Genomic DNA, 17,496 nt, shown 5'->3' with positions numbered 1-17,496 from the left:
ATTATATGCACAACAGACATGATACGCAGTGGACTATCTGTTAGCACAACAAGGGGGAGTGTGAACAATTATAGGCAACAAATGCATAATCCATGTCACAGACGAGTCCGATAACATTACACAGGTCATCAATAGCATTAGAGGACAACTTGATAGCTTCGACAGGGACCCAAGAAAGGAAGTAACTGGCTGGAATGGCTAGTGGCGCGGGGGGGTCCTGGGAATCTTACTTATTACATGGATTGGTCATGCTCATTTCAATTGTAATTGTCTGTTGTCTCATTGTTGGATGCCTAAAAGTCTGTTGCAAGGTGATGGTGACTAGAATTGTGCCAGGAGCCAGTGTATACATCGAAGAAGAAACCTCGATGAAGATCCCCAAAGACATCAGAAGAAACGAAGAAGGAAAGAAGAAGAACAAAGAATTATACATATAAAAATTGTATCGTTGGTCTAAGGATTAGTGAAACTCATAATCCGACCAAAAGTGGGGACCGAAGGAGGAAAAATATATGGATGGGTACACATAAGATGGTTGCCTGGCACACAAGCAGTCACCTGGGAAAGAGACATTAAACGGACACTGGCTTTCAGTACAAACAGCCACCTGAGATTAAAACATAAAGGACAGACAGCTATCTAATGTTAAACATGCAGGAATCAAATCCTACAGGAAGCCAGCAAGGCCTTAAAGATAAGGACAATAGGGTTAGATAATGAGATTAACTACAGGTGGGATTGGGAATACATAACTGCAGGAAAACCAATTACTGTAAACTACTGTATGAATAGACCGAAACTAAAGTCATTGATAGTCATTGACGTAGGAAATGTATCCATTCATAGAACAATGCGATGTTAACATGCTTATGTCTGTATCTGTCTGTATTTGTCTATAACGATGTGTTTAATGATTGATCACCTACTTGATTACAACGATGTGATAATGGCTAGATGTCCGGTCCATCTATTGTGTAAAGGGTATAAAGATGGACTGCTCCTATTGTCTCATTGAGAGAAGGTAGCTGTCTAGAAGCACTGCAGAGTGCCAGTGCCTTTTCTCCACGAAGCTTCGTTAAATAAAACTGTATTGTTGAAACCTTCAAGCCTGACTCACAAAGTAGCATTTTTCCCACAACAATAGGGAGAATGCTTAACATCAGAATGGTGGAAAAAGTGTAGACTAATGAAGAAGAACTCAATGAACGAATGGCAGGAGAGAAAATGTTGACCCAGAAGAGGAATGTAAAAATCTGACCCTAGAACTGAATAAAACAGGAGAAGACTCGTGTAGGTCACAGTTATAGAGTTAACATCGATAGGAGCTGGTGAATAATTCTAATGTCTGTATTCTTATACTAACTCCAAACATGGGAAACCAAGGAGCTATGAAGTCCCTGCTCCATTGAATTTAGCAGCTGCAATTGGAACACGTTCTGGGGAAGGTGGGACCTGTACAAACAGGACGGGGTGCACCTGAACCAGAGGGGCACCAATATCCTCGGAGGGAAATTTGTTACGGCTCTTCAGGGGGGTTTAAACTAATTTGTCAGGGGAGTGGGAAAGGGAGTTGTAGTCCAGAAGTCAGTGAGGGATTGGGGAAGGTATCAGGGTCAAGGATGGGTACTGGTAGACAGGAAGGTGGGTTGAAGTGTGTCTACTTCAATGCAAGGAGCATCCGGAACAAGGTAGATGAACTTGGGGCGTGGATTGGTACTTGGGACTACGATGTTGTGGCCATTACGGAGACGTGGGTAGAACAAGGACAGGAATGGTTGTTGGACGTTCCGGGGTATAGATGTTTCACTAAGTGTAGGGAAGCTGGTAAAAGAGGTGGAGGAGTGGCATTGTTAATCAAGGATAGTTTAACGGCTGCGGAAAGGCACTTCGTGGGGGATCTGCACACTGAGGTAATATGGGCTGAAGTTAGAAATAGGAAAGGAGCGGTCACGTTGCTAGGAGTTTACTATAGGCCCCCAAATAGTAATAGAGATGTGGAGGAAGAAATTGCTAAGCAGATTATGGATATGTGTGGGGGTCACAGGGTAGTTGTCATGGGGGACTTTAACTTTCCAAATATTGATTGGAACCTTTGTAGGTCAAATAGTTTGGATGGGGCAGTTTTTGTGCAGTGTGTGCGGGAGGGTTTCCTGACACAATATGTGGATGGGCCGACTAGAGGTGAGGCCACATTGGATTTGGTACTGGGAAATGAACCGGGCCAAGTGTTAGATTTGGTTGTGGGAGAGCAATTTGGAGATAGTGACCACAATTCGGTGTCTTTTGTTATTGCAATGGAGAGGGATAGGGCCGTACGGCAGGGCAAGGTTTACAATTGGGGGAGGGGTAATTATGATGCGATTAGGCAAGAATTAGGGGGCATAAGTTGGGAACAGAAACTGTCAGAGAAAGGAACTAATGAAAAGTGGAACTTTTTCAAGGAACAAATACTGGATGTCCTTGATAGGTATGTTCCTGTCAGGCAGGGAGGAAATGGCCGAGTGAGGGAACCATGGTTCACAAAAGAGGTGGAATGTCTTGTGAAAAGGAAGAGGGAAGCTTATGTAGGGATGAGGAAACAAGGTTCAGATGGCTCGATTGAGGGTTACAAGTTAGCAAGGAATGAGCTGAAAAAGGGGCTTAGGAGAGCTAGGAGGGGACATGAGAAGTCCTTGGCGGGTCGGATCAAGGAAAACCCCAAGGCTTTTTACTCTTATGTGAGGAATAAAAGAATGACCAGGGTGAGGTTAGGGCCGGTCAAGGACAGTAGTGGGAACTTGTGTATGGAGTCAGTAGAGATAGGCGAGGTGATGAATGAATACTTTTCTTCAGTGTTCACCAAGGAGAGGGGCCATGTTTTTGAGGAAGAGAAGGTGTTACAGGCAAATAGGCTGGAGGAAATAGATGTTCGGAGGGAGGATGTCTTGGCAGTTTTGAATAAACTGAAGGTCGATAAGTCCCCTGGGCCTGATGAAATGTATCCTAGGATTCTGTGGGAGGCAAGGGATGAGATTGCAGAGCCTTTGGCGTTGATCTTTGGGTCCTCGCTGTCCACGGGGATGGTGCCAGAGGACTGGAGAATGGCGAATGTTGTTCCTCTGTTTAAGAAAGGGAATAGAAATGACCCTGGTAATTATAGACCGGTTAGTCTTACTTCGGTGGTTGGTAAATTGATAGAAAGGGTCCTTAGGGATGGGATTTACGACCATTTAGAAAGATGCGGATTAATCCGAGATAGTCAGCACGGATTCGTGAAGGGCAAGTCGTGCCTCACAAATTTGATAGAATTTTTTGAGGAGGTAACTAAGTGTGTTGATGAAGGTAGGGCAGTTGATGTCATATACATGGATTTTAGTAAGGCGTTTGATAAGGTCCCCCATGGTCGGCTTATGATGAAAGTGAGGAGGTGTGGGATAGAGGGAAAGTTGGCCGATTGTATAGGTAACTGGCTGTCTGACCGAAGACAGAGGGTGGTGGTCGATGGAAAATTTTCGGATTGGAGGCAGGTTGCTAGCGGTGTGCCGCAGGGATCAGTGCTTGGTCCTCTGCTCTTTGTGATTTTTATTAATGACTTAGAGGAGGGGGCTGAAGGGTGGATCAGTAAATTTGCTGATGACACCAAGATTGGTGGAGTAGTGGATGAGGTGGAGGGCTGTTGTAGGCTGCAAAGAGACATAGATAGGATGCAAAGCTGGGCTGAAAAATGGCAAATGGAGTTTAACCCTGATAAATGTGAGGTGATTCATTTTGGTAGGACAAATTTAAATGTGGATTACAGGGTCAAAGGTAGGGTTCTGAAGACTGTGGAGGAACAGAGAGATCTTGGGGTCCATATCCACAGATCTCTAAAGGTTGCCAGTCAAGTGGATAGAGCTGTGAAGAAGGCCTATAGTGTGTTAGCTTTTATTAACAGGGGGTTGGAGTTTAAGAGCCGTGGGGTTATGCTGCAACTGTACAGGACCTTGGTGAGACCACATTTGGAATATTGTGTGCAGTTCTGGTCACCTCACTATAAGAAGGATGTGGAAGCGCTGGAAAGAGTGCAGAGGAGATTTACCAGGATGCTGCCTGGTTTGGAGGGTAGGTCATATGAGGAAAGGTTGAGGGAGCTAGGGCTGTTCTCTCTGGAGCGGAGGAGGCTGAGGGGAGACTTAATAGAGGTGTATAAAATGATGAAGGGGATAGATAGAGTGAACGTTCAAAGACTATTTCCTCGGGTGGATGGAGCTATTACAAGGGGGCATAACTATAGGGTTCGTGGTGGGAGATACAGGACGGATATCAGAGGTAGGTTCTTTACGCAGAGAGTGGTTGGGGTGTGGAATGGACTGCCTGCAGTGATAGTGGAGTCAGACACTTTAGAAACATTTAAGCGGTTATTGGATAGGCACATGGAGCACACCAGGATGATAGGGAGTGGGATAGCTTGATCTTGGTTTCAGATAAAGCTCGGCACAACATCGTGGGCCGAAGGGCCTGTTCTGTGCTGTACTGTTCTATGTTCTATGTTCTATGTTCTATGTTCTATGCATGCAAAGAGGGGTTCATAGGAGAGCAAAGTTAGCCACCTGCATGGCACTATTATTTCTCAGCACTCCAATAGGAATCCTAACATGGAAATTAGAGACACTCTCAGTGGCTGTACTTTATGTGGAATTATATATCCCAAAGGAGATAAAGTAACATTCTTAATTAAATAAGGAAAACACACTTTTTTGTTTAATAGTCAAAGGCAGTATTTATCTATTGTTAGTATAGTTTTAAAAAATCTACTTTTGGCCAGCTTCTCTTCGAAAGGTGCTAACTGTTGTTGAGGTTTTAAGCCATCGGGACTACACTTTCTCCAGTAATTTATTCAAGTTGTGACACATCAGGAGCAATTTTAAGCAAAACGGCCTGGTGACAATCCAACCAGATTGGATAATTCATCTGTTTTACATCCTGTGGAATTTTATCAAAAGTAAAATTGAGTAGATTGTATAATGGGAAACTGATCTCATTCAGTGATTTTCCCACCAGGCAGATTAAATTAAGAATAACCACATTTCATGTATGATTCTTCAAGGTGAGTGTGACAATGGGGGCAGCATCATTAGCTCTGGCGCTATCTGCACCCAGCATCCACAAATGTCCAAAAATTTTCTTCTTGAGCAGATGCCCCTCAATTCTCAATATTGAGAATCCAGCATCACCCACTAACTGTTGCGTGTTCTTTTCCCATAGAAAATATCACCAGTCCTCTTCACAGCTCCTATAAAATTGGAAAGTAACCCAGGCTAATTTATGAAACCCTCAAAAAGACAGAATCTAAGGATCCTGATCTTAAAAGTCGGTCAAAGAGGTGGATTTTAAGGACAATCTTAAAAAGAAACAAAAGAATATAAAGATTTAGGGAAGGGATTCCACAGCTTATAGTTAAAGACAAGACTGTCAATAGTGGGATAAAGGGTATGCGGGATGCATAAAAGACATCTCCAAATCAGCTCAATAGCTTGGCACCAATTCCATAACCTTGATTTTTTTTGCTGATAGTCTTTTTGTGTGGAACTTTATCAAATGCATTTTGGAAGTCCATATAAACTACTTCCCTGTCCCCTAATTTATTGTCTCAAAATATCAGTTAGGTTAATGATGCATGAATTTACAAAACCATCTTGGCTTGAATGTCAGCTTAAATTTCTCCAAGTACTGAGTAACTCTGTCCTTCATTATATCTTTCAATATATCTCTACAACAGGTTTAGAATTTCCTGGTTTCTCTCTCTCACTATTCTTAAATAATGGGGTTACATTAGCAATTTTCCAATCTGAAGAAAATTCCTGAATGGATTTTGGTGAAAACATCTGCAATTTTCTCACTATATCTTTTATAACTCTGGAAACCATTAGGTCATTGGGATGCCAGTTTTTAGTGCCTTTATTTATTTTCCATTTGTATTAACTTTAGTAAGCTCCAGTCCTTGACATTAATTTCACTGGAATGTCATATATATTGTTCTCTTACTCAACTCTGCTGACAAAAAGTAATTTGTCAATAAGTCTGTTATACCCTTATTTTCAGCTGCAATATTCTATATATGTGTACATTACTCTTGACTACGCTTTGTCTTCAAAATAATTGTAAAAATATCTTGATATATCCCTAAGTTTCTTTTTGTATTTCTTTTTCATCTTCCTTTGCTGTCCTTTATTTCTCTGTAAGAGTTTTAACAACACCAGGTTAAAGTCCAACAGGTTTATTTGGTAGCAAATGCCATTAGCTTTCGGAGCGCTGCTCCTTCGTCAGATGGAGTGGATATCTCCACATCATGACTTTATTTCTCTCCCAACCCTCTAGAGCTTACACTACTCTTTACAATTTTTTATGTTCTTTAGTTTTATCTTATTTCTCATCTTTTCAGTTAACCATTGTTGCTTTACTTGGTATACAGAATTCTTTTGCCTTCGAGATAATATGTTGGTGCTGTATGATGCTAAATTTCCTCTTGAATACACCCCACTGTTACATATACCATACAGCACAGAAGCAAACCATTTGGTCTGATATTCCACACGAGTCTCTGTTCATTCCATTTACCTCAGCTCAGGCTATCTTTCTATTCCCATTTCACCCCTGTACCCATGTAGTTTCCTTCTAAATGCTTCAGCTATTGCTCTTGGTAGTGAGTTTCACTTTTCAAATCACTGAGTAAAAAATATTTCTCCTTATTTCCCCATTGCATTCATTCACAACTACCTTGGATCACGGCACATAGTTTTGGATTCTCCCACAAGCCCACCACGGGCCACGTGACTCCCCACAAGGGTGAGGAGTGAGGGCAATTGAGTGCATTCAATGGACCTGCATTCTGACCTCACAGGGGAATGAGACAATGCCACCTGGCAGGTCCTGAATGGAGTAACTGATGAGCGACTTCACCATAACACTTACATTGGGGGAAACACCTGTGTCACATCTCTGTTATGGATACATGAGTTGGAGTTAAATGTCTGGTGACCAAATTTCCAAAGGGTTAACTGTTGGGCACCAATCAGTGGCACATTCATGCATTGCAATGCTGACTAAATTGGCGCAATTAACTTGTCAAGGAAAGGTCAGGGCACTGATTAAATAACTTGCTTCCCCTTGTAGCAGGTGAAGTACACCTGAAGCATGTGAAGATTGCAATTTGCAGTCAACTTCATCCTTAGAGGGCACTCTCATTCCCCCGACTCTCACGGGCTGCGTATTAAATGGGCCTTCTAACTTGAACAGCCAGCCACCCGCACACTAATCCCTGACAGTTTGCCTCCTTAACCAGAGGCCTTGAACTCAACATGCAGCCTGAGTGTGGGTATTCATTCTGACTGCACCCATTCTCCCCCCTGAAACTCACCCCCCCCCCCCCCACCCCCCCCCCCCCTTAGCTTCATCCTCTCTTATTGATGCTGTAACTGTACCATTAATAAACAAATTGACCCCTTCTCCTCTAACAGTTTTCCAATCATGACAAGCTTGCAGCCATATCACAGTGTGGACTACCTCATGTTGTATGCTGTATTTGAGCCTTTATTTCACTCAATGTATTTCTTATACTGTGGTGCATCAGTTTATAAAATTCTTATTTCGCAGGAGAACCCTAGCCTGTCCTTCGTTCTGAATGCCCACTTTCTCAAAGGCAATTGGAGACAGGCAATAACTCCTGACCCTGTTTAGCGATGCCCACATCCCATTAAAAAATTGAAAAAAATGTCATTCTTGCTGTTGCTACTTTAGTACATTATTCACCTGGAGCAGGATTGCATGTTGGTGGATTTGTCCAAATCCCATTGATGCATTGTATTTCCGTTGATCCTTCAATAAAGTATCCATGTTGACAAGTATAAAATGCGCTGTGGTGCCTTGTCTGAAGATATCCATTGTCTATTTCTGGTGGAAGTGGACACTGTAATCGCAGATCTAGAAAATACGACAACATCTTGAAACAGTCCTCAAGATAACACATTTATTTGTATTTGCTTTTAAAATAGTAAAGGGATGTCTCAAATATTTCTGGAATTTTCTGGAAATAACTATTCAAAGCGGGTAGTTCTTCAGATGAGAAATGTTGGGTTTGCAAATGCAATGCATAAAAATAATATAATTCAAATCCAAATCAAAGTAAAATAATTTGTTTGTACATGGTGGATTATACTTAACAGTAGAAATGTTTTCCTTCCTGTATAAAAATTGAGGCGCGTCTGATAAATAGACAAGGCTGATGTTGCCAGGAACAGAAGGCTTTTATTCGCTAAAAAGGAACGATGTGGAACAGACAATAAACAGAACAATACTGAGCATGTGGACCTCCCGACTGAAGGTCGGAGGGAGAGGGCTGCAGCCTTTATACCCTGAGGGCGGAGCCTCCAGTTAAAGGTGCAGCCGAATTAAAGGTGTCAGGGAGTGTCTCATAAACGAACAGTAGTGGCAACAACATATACAGCTCAACCGTGCCGAAGGCACGACAGTGGTTTACCACAAAAATAAATAAGAATGAAGACAAAAGTACACTGAAGATATGAGCACAAGTAAAATATACATGTTGCACAAATCCAGATGATTAAATCTGGGTAAATAGAATGTGAAAAGAACGGGATTAAAATTAACTTTCACATTGTATAGTTGTCACCTGGCCTGAAAACAAAGTATGATTAACCATACAAAAAGAAACTATGATGTTGGACATTGGCTTTGAAATTTTGTGTGGCATTCACTATAACTCCTGTGGGACATTCGAGCATATGAATTAAGAGCAGGAATAGGTCATCGGCCCCTTGAGCCTCCTGCACCATTCATTAAGATCACGGCCGATTTGATGATAACCTCAACTCCACATTCCCACCTATCTGTATAACCTTTCTGCCCCTTGCTCATCAAGAATCGATTTGCCTCTGCCTTGGAAATATTCAAAAATGCTGCTTCCACCGCCTTTTGAGGAATGGAGTTCCAAAGACACGAGTCTCAGAGCAAAAAATTCTCCTCTTGATCTTAAATAGGTGACCTTCCTTATTTTAAACAGTGCCTCTTATCAAAAAAATTCTGAACTTCTACATCCTGATTTCCTGAACTTAGGTCAACCCTCTCTAGCGCGTTAATATTGTCATTAATTACCAGAGTCACCCCTCCATCTTTTCCTAGCTTCCTGTCCTTCCTAATTGTCATGTACTTTTCAATATTTAGGTCCCAATCTTTGTCATCATGTCTACGTAATGGCTATCAGATTGTATTTATTTCTTTCTATCTGTGCTATCAGTTCATCTGTTTTGTTTAAAATGCTGTGTGCATTCAGATACAGAGCCTCTAGTTTTGTCCTGCTATTATTTTTGTAACCTCCAGCCTTATCTGCAGATTTGCTTTCAGGGTTGTACTCTGTCACTTCCCGTCATGACCTCTTTATCACTTACCATGTTAATAACTTTCTCCCTTGCCATATCTCTAATGATTTACCACATTTTTTGAAATTTGATTCCTTGCCCCACTACTTTGAAACCCCTAGTTATGTGGTTCACATGCCAATGTCCCACAAACTGGAACCCGATTCTCTCGCACCAATCTTTAAACTTTGCATTGATTTAATTTTATTTGCCATACTCCAATTTGCATGTGGCTCAGGTAATTATGCAGAGATTATTATCTTTGCGATTCTGCTTCTTAATTTGGTGCTTAGCTCCTCATACTGACAATGCAGAACCTATTTCCTTCAATTGGAAGTTGCAGAAAACAATGTAAATAGCACGATTACTTAACAAACTAGTTAGCATTGTTCAAGTGGGAAATAACAGTTCAAATATCTTCACCTCATGTTTATCTTTCATCTCATGCTAATTATGAAATCAGCTTCTTCAACAACCTTGTGACCTATGACAAAAGGCCTATAATCTTAAATGTGCTATAACTGGGAAAATATACTATATGATTAACAACTAACTGTAAATGTGGCAGCTGCCACTGCTCAAATCCAAGAAAAGATTTTGGAGCAGCTTGGTTTTCACTGATTTTCATCCCAAGTACAGTGGGCAGTAACTTGTTGTGATTGACCTAGGAAATGGCCAATTAGGATGACTGTAATGATAAATAGGATTGCCTGATAGACCCATAGCGGGAGGGTTAGTGCTCCTATTTTCAGAGGGTGGGTTCGGCAGTAGGAATAGTGTGAGAGACAGTCTGTCATGGTCCCCTCACTCCCTCCCAGCAACCCGTGTCCCCATGGGTCTGGACGCTGGCAAGTCCACACCGTCTCCGGTGCCATGCATTGAACATTGCCACATCTTTGCCACAGCAGGCACGGAGAGATAAGGGTGGCTGTGAGGAGGTTCTCAACATGAAGCCTTGAAGCATCAACCTACATGCGGCCGGCCACATGGATGTCTGTTGCAGTGGCTTCCATGAAAGGCTAACAGTTCAGACAGATGGTGGAAAAGCACTTTCGTGACGTTGATGTGATGAGTGGCCACAGTAGGTAGCACTGCAGAGTCCATGCAGTGTGAGGAATCGTGTGCGTACTTTTGAGCTCTCTTGATTGGGACAACAGCTGCCAGACCTGGTTCTTGTTACTGTTAGTGGGGCCTGGGATGAAAAGTCAGCAGTCAGCCACAAAGCCTGTCCAGCAGTCAGATGACAGAGTAACCAGTGCGACATTAGTGGGGTTGGATTTTGACCTCATGTGAATTCCTTCGGGGGAGGGGGGCGGTGGTGGTGGGGGGGGGGGTCATTCAGTGGCCCTGGGGAAATGAACACAACACGAGCCCCAAGGAGCAAAGCCCAACCTGAGGACCCCAAGACTGGCACAAGCCCCCTTTCCCCCCTCCCCCCCCCCCAAAACTCCTGCACCCATGCAAGCCCTCCACTCCATCCCACACCATGGCGGTGGCTGACACCACCCCACGCCCTTTCTCCCTGCACCCTGGAGGTTGGTGCTCAGCAGTTCTTACCTCCTCACTTTCCCTCACAACTGCTGCACCTCAGCCATGCTTTACAAGAGCAGTACTAATTGGCGCCAGAGTGACGGCATCTGGGAGGGGGCAGGTTATTGCTATCTGAACTCCACTGTTGATGACTCCTGTCACCACTTTGTGAATAATTACATGTAGGCTGATGGAGCAGTAGTTAGCCAGGTTGGATTATTCTTGCTTTTTGTGGACAAGATATCAACTGGAAAATTTTCCACATTATTAGGTAGTTGTAAATATATTGGAACAGGTTGACTAAAGATGCTGCTTGTTCTGCAGCACATGTGTTCAAAGTTTGGGATGTTTTTAAGAACTTTACTGTGTTTATTGCACTAAAGTCATTAACTTAATGTCTGGTGAGTTGAATGGAATTAGCTGAAAATGGACGGTGTGGACTTTAAGGAAGCAGGGAAACTTGACACTTCTACTCGAAGATGGTCGCAAATGCTTCAGTCTTGTTTATTGCACTTGAATTCTGCCATAATGGAAGATGCTCAATTTCCCATGGGTTGCCTACTTGTCCATAAATATTCAAGACTAGGTGTGGCAGGACTGTTGAGGTTTGACCTGATCTGTTGGTTATTGAACACATAGCTCTGTCTATAGCATTCTGTGTTTTAAAAACAGGGCTCAGAGATAGGGAGAATGCTTTCTGACAGGGGGTTGTGTGTCTTTAGAACTTTGCCTCAGAGGGTGGTGGAGGTGGTGGTCACTGAATATTTTTAAGGCAGCGGGAGATTGATTCCCTTGCCTAACAAGAATCTAAGGTTCTCAGTGGTTGATGGGAATGGGAATTTGGAAAAACAAACACATCAGCCATGATCTTATTAAATGGTAGAGCAGGCTTCAAGGACCGAATGGCCTACTTGTCCTATTTTGTTTGTATGTATGTATGTATGCTTCATGCTGTTTAACATGCATGTGGTACTCTCTCGTAGCTTCACTATTTTCAAATACCTTATTTTCAGGTACACATAGGGCTGCTCCCATCATATTTTTCCGCACTCTCCAACCAATATTGGTTACCTACCTTAATGATGGAGTGAAGATATGCCAGACCATGAGGTTACAGATTGTAGTGATATACAGTTCTGCTGCTGATAGTGGCTCACATTGCCTCATGGATGTCTGGTTTTGAGCTTCTAGATCTGTTCTGAATCTATCCAATTTAGTACAGTGGTGGAGTCACATGACACAATGAAGGTTTTCCTCCTTGTGAAGAGGGAACCTGGTCCCTATTAAGATTTTGTGGTGGTCACTTCACTCCTAATTTTGCCAAGAACAGGTAAATGTACAATTGGTAGACTGACGAGGACATAGTCAAGTAACTTATTTCTTCATGTTGCCTTTCTCAACACCTGCCACAGGTCCAACTTCAGTCAGTAGAGATGCCACCAAACCGATCTTGGTGATGAAGATTTAAGTATTCCACTTGGAGTACAATCTATGGCTTTACTATCTCCAGTGCTTTCTCCAAGTGATGCTCAATATAGAGGAGTACTGATTCATGAGCTAAGGGTGGGAGGTGTCACTAAAAGGAGGGTTTCTTCCTAATGTTTGACCTGAAACCATGTCTTTACATCAGTTCCGTGATCAGGAAAGTGTGTGGGATATATTATGGGAAGAGTCCATTGCACCACCTGGTTTGGATGGGTGGGGGAGGGGGAAGGAAAAGGGGGGGAGTGGGGGGAGGGACGAGAGGGGGGAAGGGGAGTGGAAGGGGGGGAGGGAGGAAGGTGGATGAGAAGGAAGTCTTGTGACACAGTGGGCAACATCCTTGACTATTGCCAGAAACTCCAGGAAGCTCAAGTTTCAGCACTTGATGGCCATGGGATGTGCATTCATAATTCGGCCAAAAAGGTTAATTATCTGCTTGTAAGTCCTTCCAACATATGTCAATAGCAGGAAGTAAGAGGAGCCTCTACCATTACTATCCATAGCTCCAGGCGACAACATGCATGTAAAAATGTACGTTGCCACACCAACTCAGAGTCCTTGGGGGTCTCCATGTCCACAGCACAGGGTTGAATACCTGTACTGGCTGAGGTGGATTTGGTACCTGTGTCCTTGCCCTTGGTGGAGGTTATGACATTGTAGGTAGAACCTGCCTTGGGCAGAGAATACATGAAGAAGAGGGTGTGCAATCCATTTGGTTCAGCAAGTGTTAACAATTAAGTTTCCATTGAAAACGGCGACCAAGAATTTAGCATATTAAAGATGTTGACATACAAGCACCATTGAAAAGTTGGGATGCAGGGACTTTTGTGGAATTGTGAACAGTTGTAAGACTTTAATAACTAACTTTTGGATGATAGCAATAGTAGGATATGACCTTGATATTGGTTGGCTGCTGCCAATCTATTTTAAAATATTCAACTGTACTTGTTGTCCTCTCAATAAATAACCTCATAAAAAAACAGGACTTCTCGAGGCAAAAGTGTGAGCAATTATTTGAGTCCTACATTTTGCATGCAAATACTTTATGATGAAAGTATTCCAGAAACATCTTTAAAAAAGGTCTGGTTAAAAGAGGTTGGTATCTAAAGAACAAAATAACTACACTTACCATTGCAAATAGGTGCTTCTGGCCAACCAGAATCACAATACACTACAGATGTTCCATGAAGTTCGTAGCCTTCATGACATCTGTAAGTCAAAGAAGCTCTTTCACGATATTGCTCTTGATCAGGGTAAAATCTCCCATTTATTAATGCTGGTGGTTTTCCACATCCTCTTGCTGTAAAGTAAATGTTTGGATAAATAGCTTGGCTGTTAGTAAACTGGATTAGTTCTGTGGCAAGACCAAACTATTGTATTTAGCTCTGTATCCTTTATATTTCCCATCTTAAGTCATCTTTCATATTCTGTCAGGTCATCACCTACCGCTGCCTGCTTTTGCATACTGTTTTGAGCTGAGAAACAGTAAGAAAGCTTTACAGATTGGAGCTCATTAACAGCCTGGAGGAGCTGTCTCAGCATTACTAAAGCAGCTATGTACTAATTGGCACATAGTTTGGGTGTAAATTATGATGGCTCTGATCTCACTTCAATGCTTTGTTGGTTGTCAAGTGCTTACTAAGGCATGCCCTTTTATAAACGCAAATTCTTCTCCTTTTCACAAAAAACGCTATTGCTAAAAATTGCTTAGAATCATACACTGCAGAAGAAGCCATTCGGCCCATCCAGTTTGTACCAGCTCACAAGAAAGTCGAGTGCAAAAATCTAATATACCCTTAACATATTTTCCATTTTATTGCTATGTTAGCTTAAGAACAAACGATCAAGGAGTTGGGCTAACTTTCCCATTCTTTTATCATTAATATGTGGAAATCAACATCATTGATAAATTAATTGAAGTACTTCAAGAAACAGATTCTCAGATGGAAACATGGGCTGGGGTTTTCACGGCCAGGAAGTATCCTGGAGGGAGGGGAAGGAGGAAAACACATGGCCAGGAAGTACTGGTACCCTGAAGGGAGGATTCCTCGGGGTGGGGGTTCCCATGTGTATCTTAGGTGGGGTGGGGGTTTCATGTTCGTGGGGTGTTCTTGTTTTTTTTCGTAACTGGAGATCGGGGCACCCTTTAAAAAGTAAAGCCAGCATTGCCAGCTCTTTCAGGCCCCACCCGCCAGCGTGACAGTGTGGGACATGCCTCCAGGATCTTTATCTTCTAGGTACTGGGCAATATGGCAAAAAAAGCCAACTGTGCAGCCGGCAAGCTGTACACCACTTTTCTCACCTGGTTGCAAAACTTTGAAGAAAAAATATAACATTCCACCTATGAGCTTGTTTCCTATGCAGCAGGCCAGAGTCTGACCTTGATGGTTGCTTTGCATCAATTGAAACAGTTAGATAAGCTATGTTGAACAAGTTCTTCATCTTGTCTTTTTATTTTCTTGCAGCCTGGCTGTGGCACTGTATTTCTTGGGTCATTGGAATAATATTATCATTTCCAATTATAACAAAACTATTACTTTGTTACATGTGTCAGGATATGGAGACCATGGACAAGTGGAGGCATTCTCCATATCATAGAACCTTTTACATCAAAAACAAGAACTTACATTTGTATAGTGCATTTTAATACGGCAAAGAATTTCACAGAGAAAAGGCATTGGTTGACATAAACAACAAAAACTCAATTTTATCACTATATGGCTTGAGATGAACAGTAACTGCAGACCTCCTGGTCTCCTTTCTAAGCCATGAAAACAAATTTCTTGAACAAGTAGTTGCCAATTAATTGGAAGAAAATTGGAAGAATTGTTCACAAAATCCCAGCAAGTTTTGTTTTCGCATTTTCTGTTCTAAATAAATGTATTAACAAAAACTGGGCATTTATCATTCTGATAAGACAGAGTTCGAGATGGTCCATATCAAGATAACATTATTGAGACAGTGCATATCACAGTAAGAGATAGTACAAGGCAATCAAAATGAACTAAATCTTGTAGAACAGAGGTGAAATCTGAAAGATTAAAAGATTAGAAACAAAAAAAAAACATGGCCTCCGAAAACGTGCACCTACGCTCTGCACAATGGAGGCAGCTCAATATAACTCTGCAGCGTAGGAATGTGACATTTTCTCACTGGTCAAGAATGGGGCGGCACGGTAGCACAGTGGTTAGCACTGCTGCTTCACAGCTCCAGGGTCCCGGGTTCGATTCCCGACTCGGATCACTGTCTGTGTGGAGTTTGCACATTCTCCTCATGTCTGCGTGGGTTTCCTCCGGGTGCTCTGGTTTCCTCCCACGGTCCAAAGATGTGTGGGTTAGGTTGATTGGCCGGGTTAAAAATTGCCCCTGAGATGCGTAGATTAGAGGGATTAGCAGGTAAATATGTGGGGGTAGGGCCTGGGTGGGATTGTGGTCGGTGCAGACTCGATGGGCCGAATGGCCTCCTTCTGCACTGTAGGGATTCTATGATTCTATGAATGGTCTTTTGGTGGTCAGGAGCTATGAAGCCATGTGATAAGGCTGGAGGGCTGGTCATTCCAGATCTGGGAGCCATGCTGTGTCGATATCTTAAGGTTAGATCGTAGCTCACAGCTATGCAAGCACGATAGCAAACTGAGAAAGATCATTCCTGGTCCAGGAAACAGGTTGTATTACTTGTGTACCACCTTATCATTTAACATAAGATTATAGACTAGTTACATTTACTATTCTAAGTCGATATAAATATAGCTTATTATTTTGAATGGAGTTGTTGCCCTGAATCAACAAACCTCTTGAATGACAGATACAATGGGCAAATCTGCAACGCTTGTCAAATGGCACATTCTGTTATAATTTGTATTTGATTCTAGTAATGATGAAAATAGGTTACCAATGCAGACTGGAACAGAGTTCATGATGAACCATTCACCATCAACGCACTTTATTTCGCCATCACCTTGTAATCTGAAGTGATAGTGGTTGCATCGATAGGATCCTTTAAAATTAGTGCGATATGAGTAATCTGAATGGCTAAAGTACCCATTGTCAAGTTTTGGTGGCACTGGGCATGGACCTATGGAAACAGTAATTGATTTTATTTTCATCAGACAGGTGCTTGGCCATTCACTTTTAGCTGGAACTGGTTTAGTATTAATCAACTAAATGCTGCAGTTGATTCTAAATTTATATGAACTGGAATATCATTATGAGTCTTCGAAATATAGTTAGCAAAAATACACTAAACCTCCTGATATTTGAAAAATTTCAGTAATTTGATCACAAATTTTGCCTAATATGAATGATTTAATAATATATTGGTATTATCTCAAGGAACATGATAATAGTCTAAAACATATACAACCTATGGAAATTTACAAAAACTATTTTGAATTGTGAAGCAGTGCTGCATATACTGAATTTGGACTAATTGATTGCTCTTCTGTTATTCATGGATATAAAGCAAAAACAAAACAAAAAAAGACGGCTATGTAGGTCTTGTAACTTGAATATGGCTCGAAAAATGACAGAATCTGCTGACGCATAGAGTGATCACAGAATGAATTGTGTCATAAACACTGCAAAAATTGGGAATTCAATGCAGAGTTGGAAGCAATGCTGCTTTTTGCCTCCAATGCTTGTGATGGTTCATGACAGCTTGAGACAGTAAGAATGAAAAATATGTCTAGTGTTTTGGTACTTAGTGCAAGTTAGTTTGCAGAAAAAGGAAAGAAATCTCTCAAACTAAAACTTGGATATAAATAATAGACTCATTTTAAAAGCTCATATCATAGCTCATTTTATTTAATTTTCATCTTTTTAATTCTGTCCCATTTTTCTCAATCATTCGGCAACTCTTTCCCGTTTCCTCTCCTCTCTCTCTCCTGCACATTTCCTATTGTGGCTGTTTTTCAACACATGTTAGTTTCAGCAGTTTTACATGGTTGTAGCGCCACATAAATAGGAAAATGAGATCCGAGCTAACTCTGGAAAAAGTGTTCAGATGATGCAAGAGAAACTGAGAATTGAAGTGAGAAGGAATGGAAAGCCTCAGCTTAGGATACACTGTGAAAGTGGGCAGGTTGGTGGCTAAG

At 41.9% G+C, this 17,496-nt stretch overlaps 1 protein-coding gene across 1 annotated transcript in view; it reads right to left on the bottom strand.

The window, feature by feature from the left end:
- The window catches only part of LOC144497223 (complement factor H-like), a 138,314-nt gene that overhangs the window by 42,946 nt on the left and 77,872 nt on the right, over nucleotides 1-17,496 (bottom strand). Inside the window, exons 9-11 of the mRNA XM_078218136.1 lie at nucleotides 16,296-16,478; nucleotides 13,534-13,704; nucleotides 7,768-7,938 (exon numbers count right to left, since the gene is read on the bottom strand). Coding sequence (XP_078074262.1) covers nucleotides 7,768-7,938; nucleotides 13,534-13,704; nucleotides 16,296-16,478 — 525 coding nt within the window. The remainder of the gene's footprint in view (nucleotides 1-7,767; nucleotides 7,939-13,533; nucleotides 13,705-16,295; nucleotides 16,479-17,496) is intronic.

The sequence above is a fragment of the Mustelus asterias genome, chromosome 8 (genome assembly GCF_964213995.1).
Source record: "Mustelus asterias chromosome 8, sMusAst1.hap1.1, whole genome shotgun sequence".
NCBI lineage: Eukaryota > Metazoa > Chordata > Chondrichthyes > Carcharhiniformes > Triakidae > Mustelus > Mustelus asterias.
This window is presented reverse-complemented; position numbering and strand designations above follow the sequence as displayed.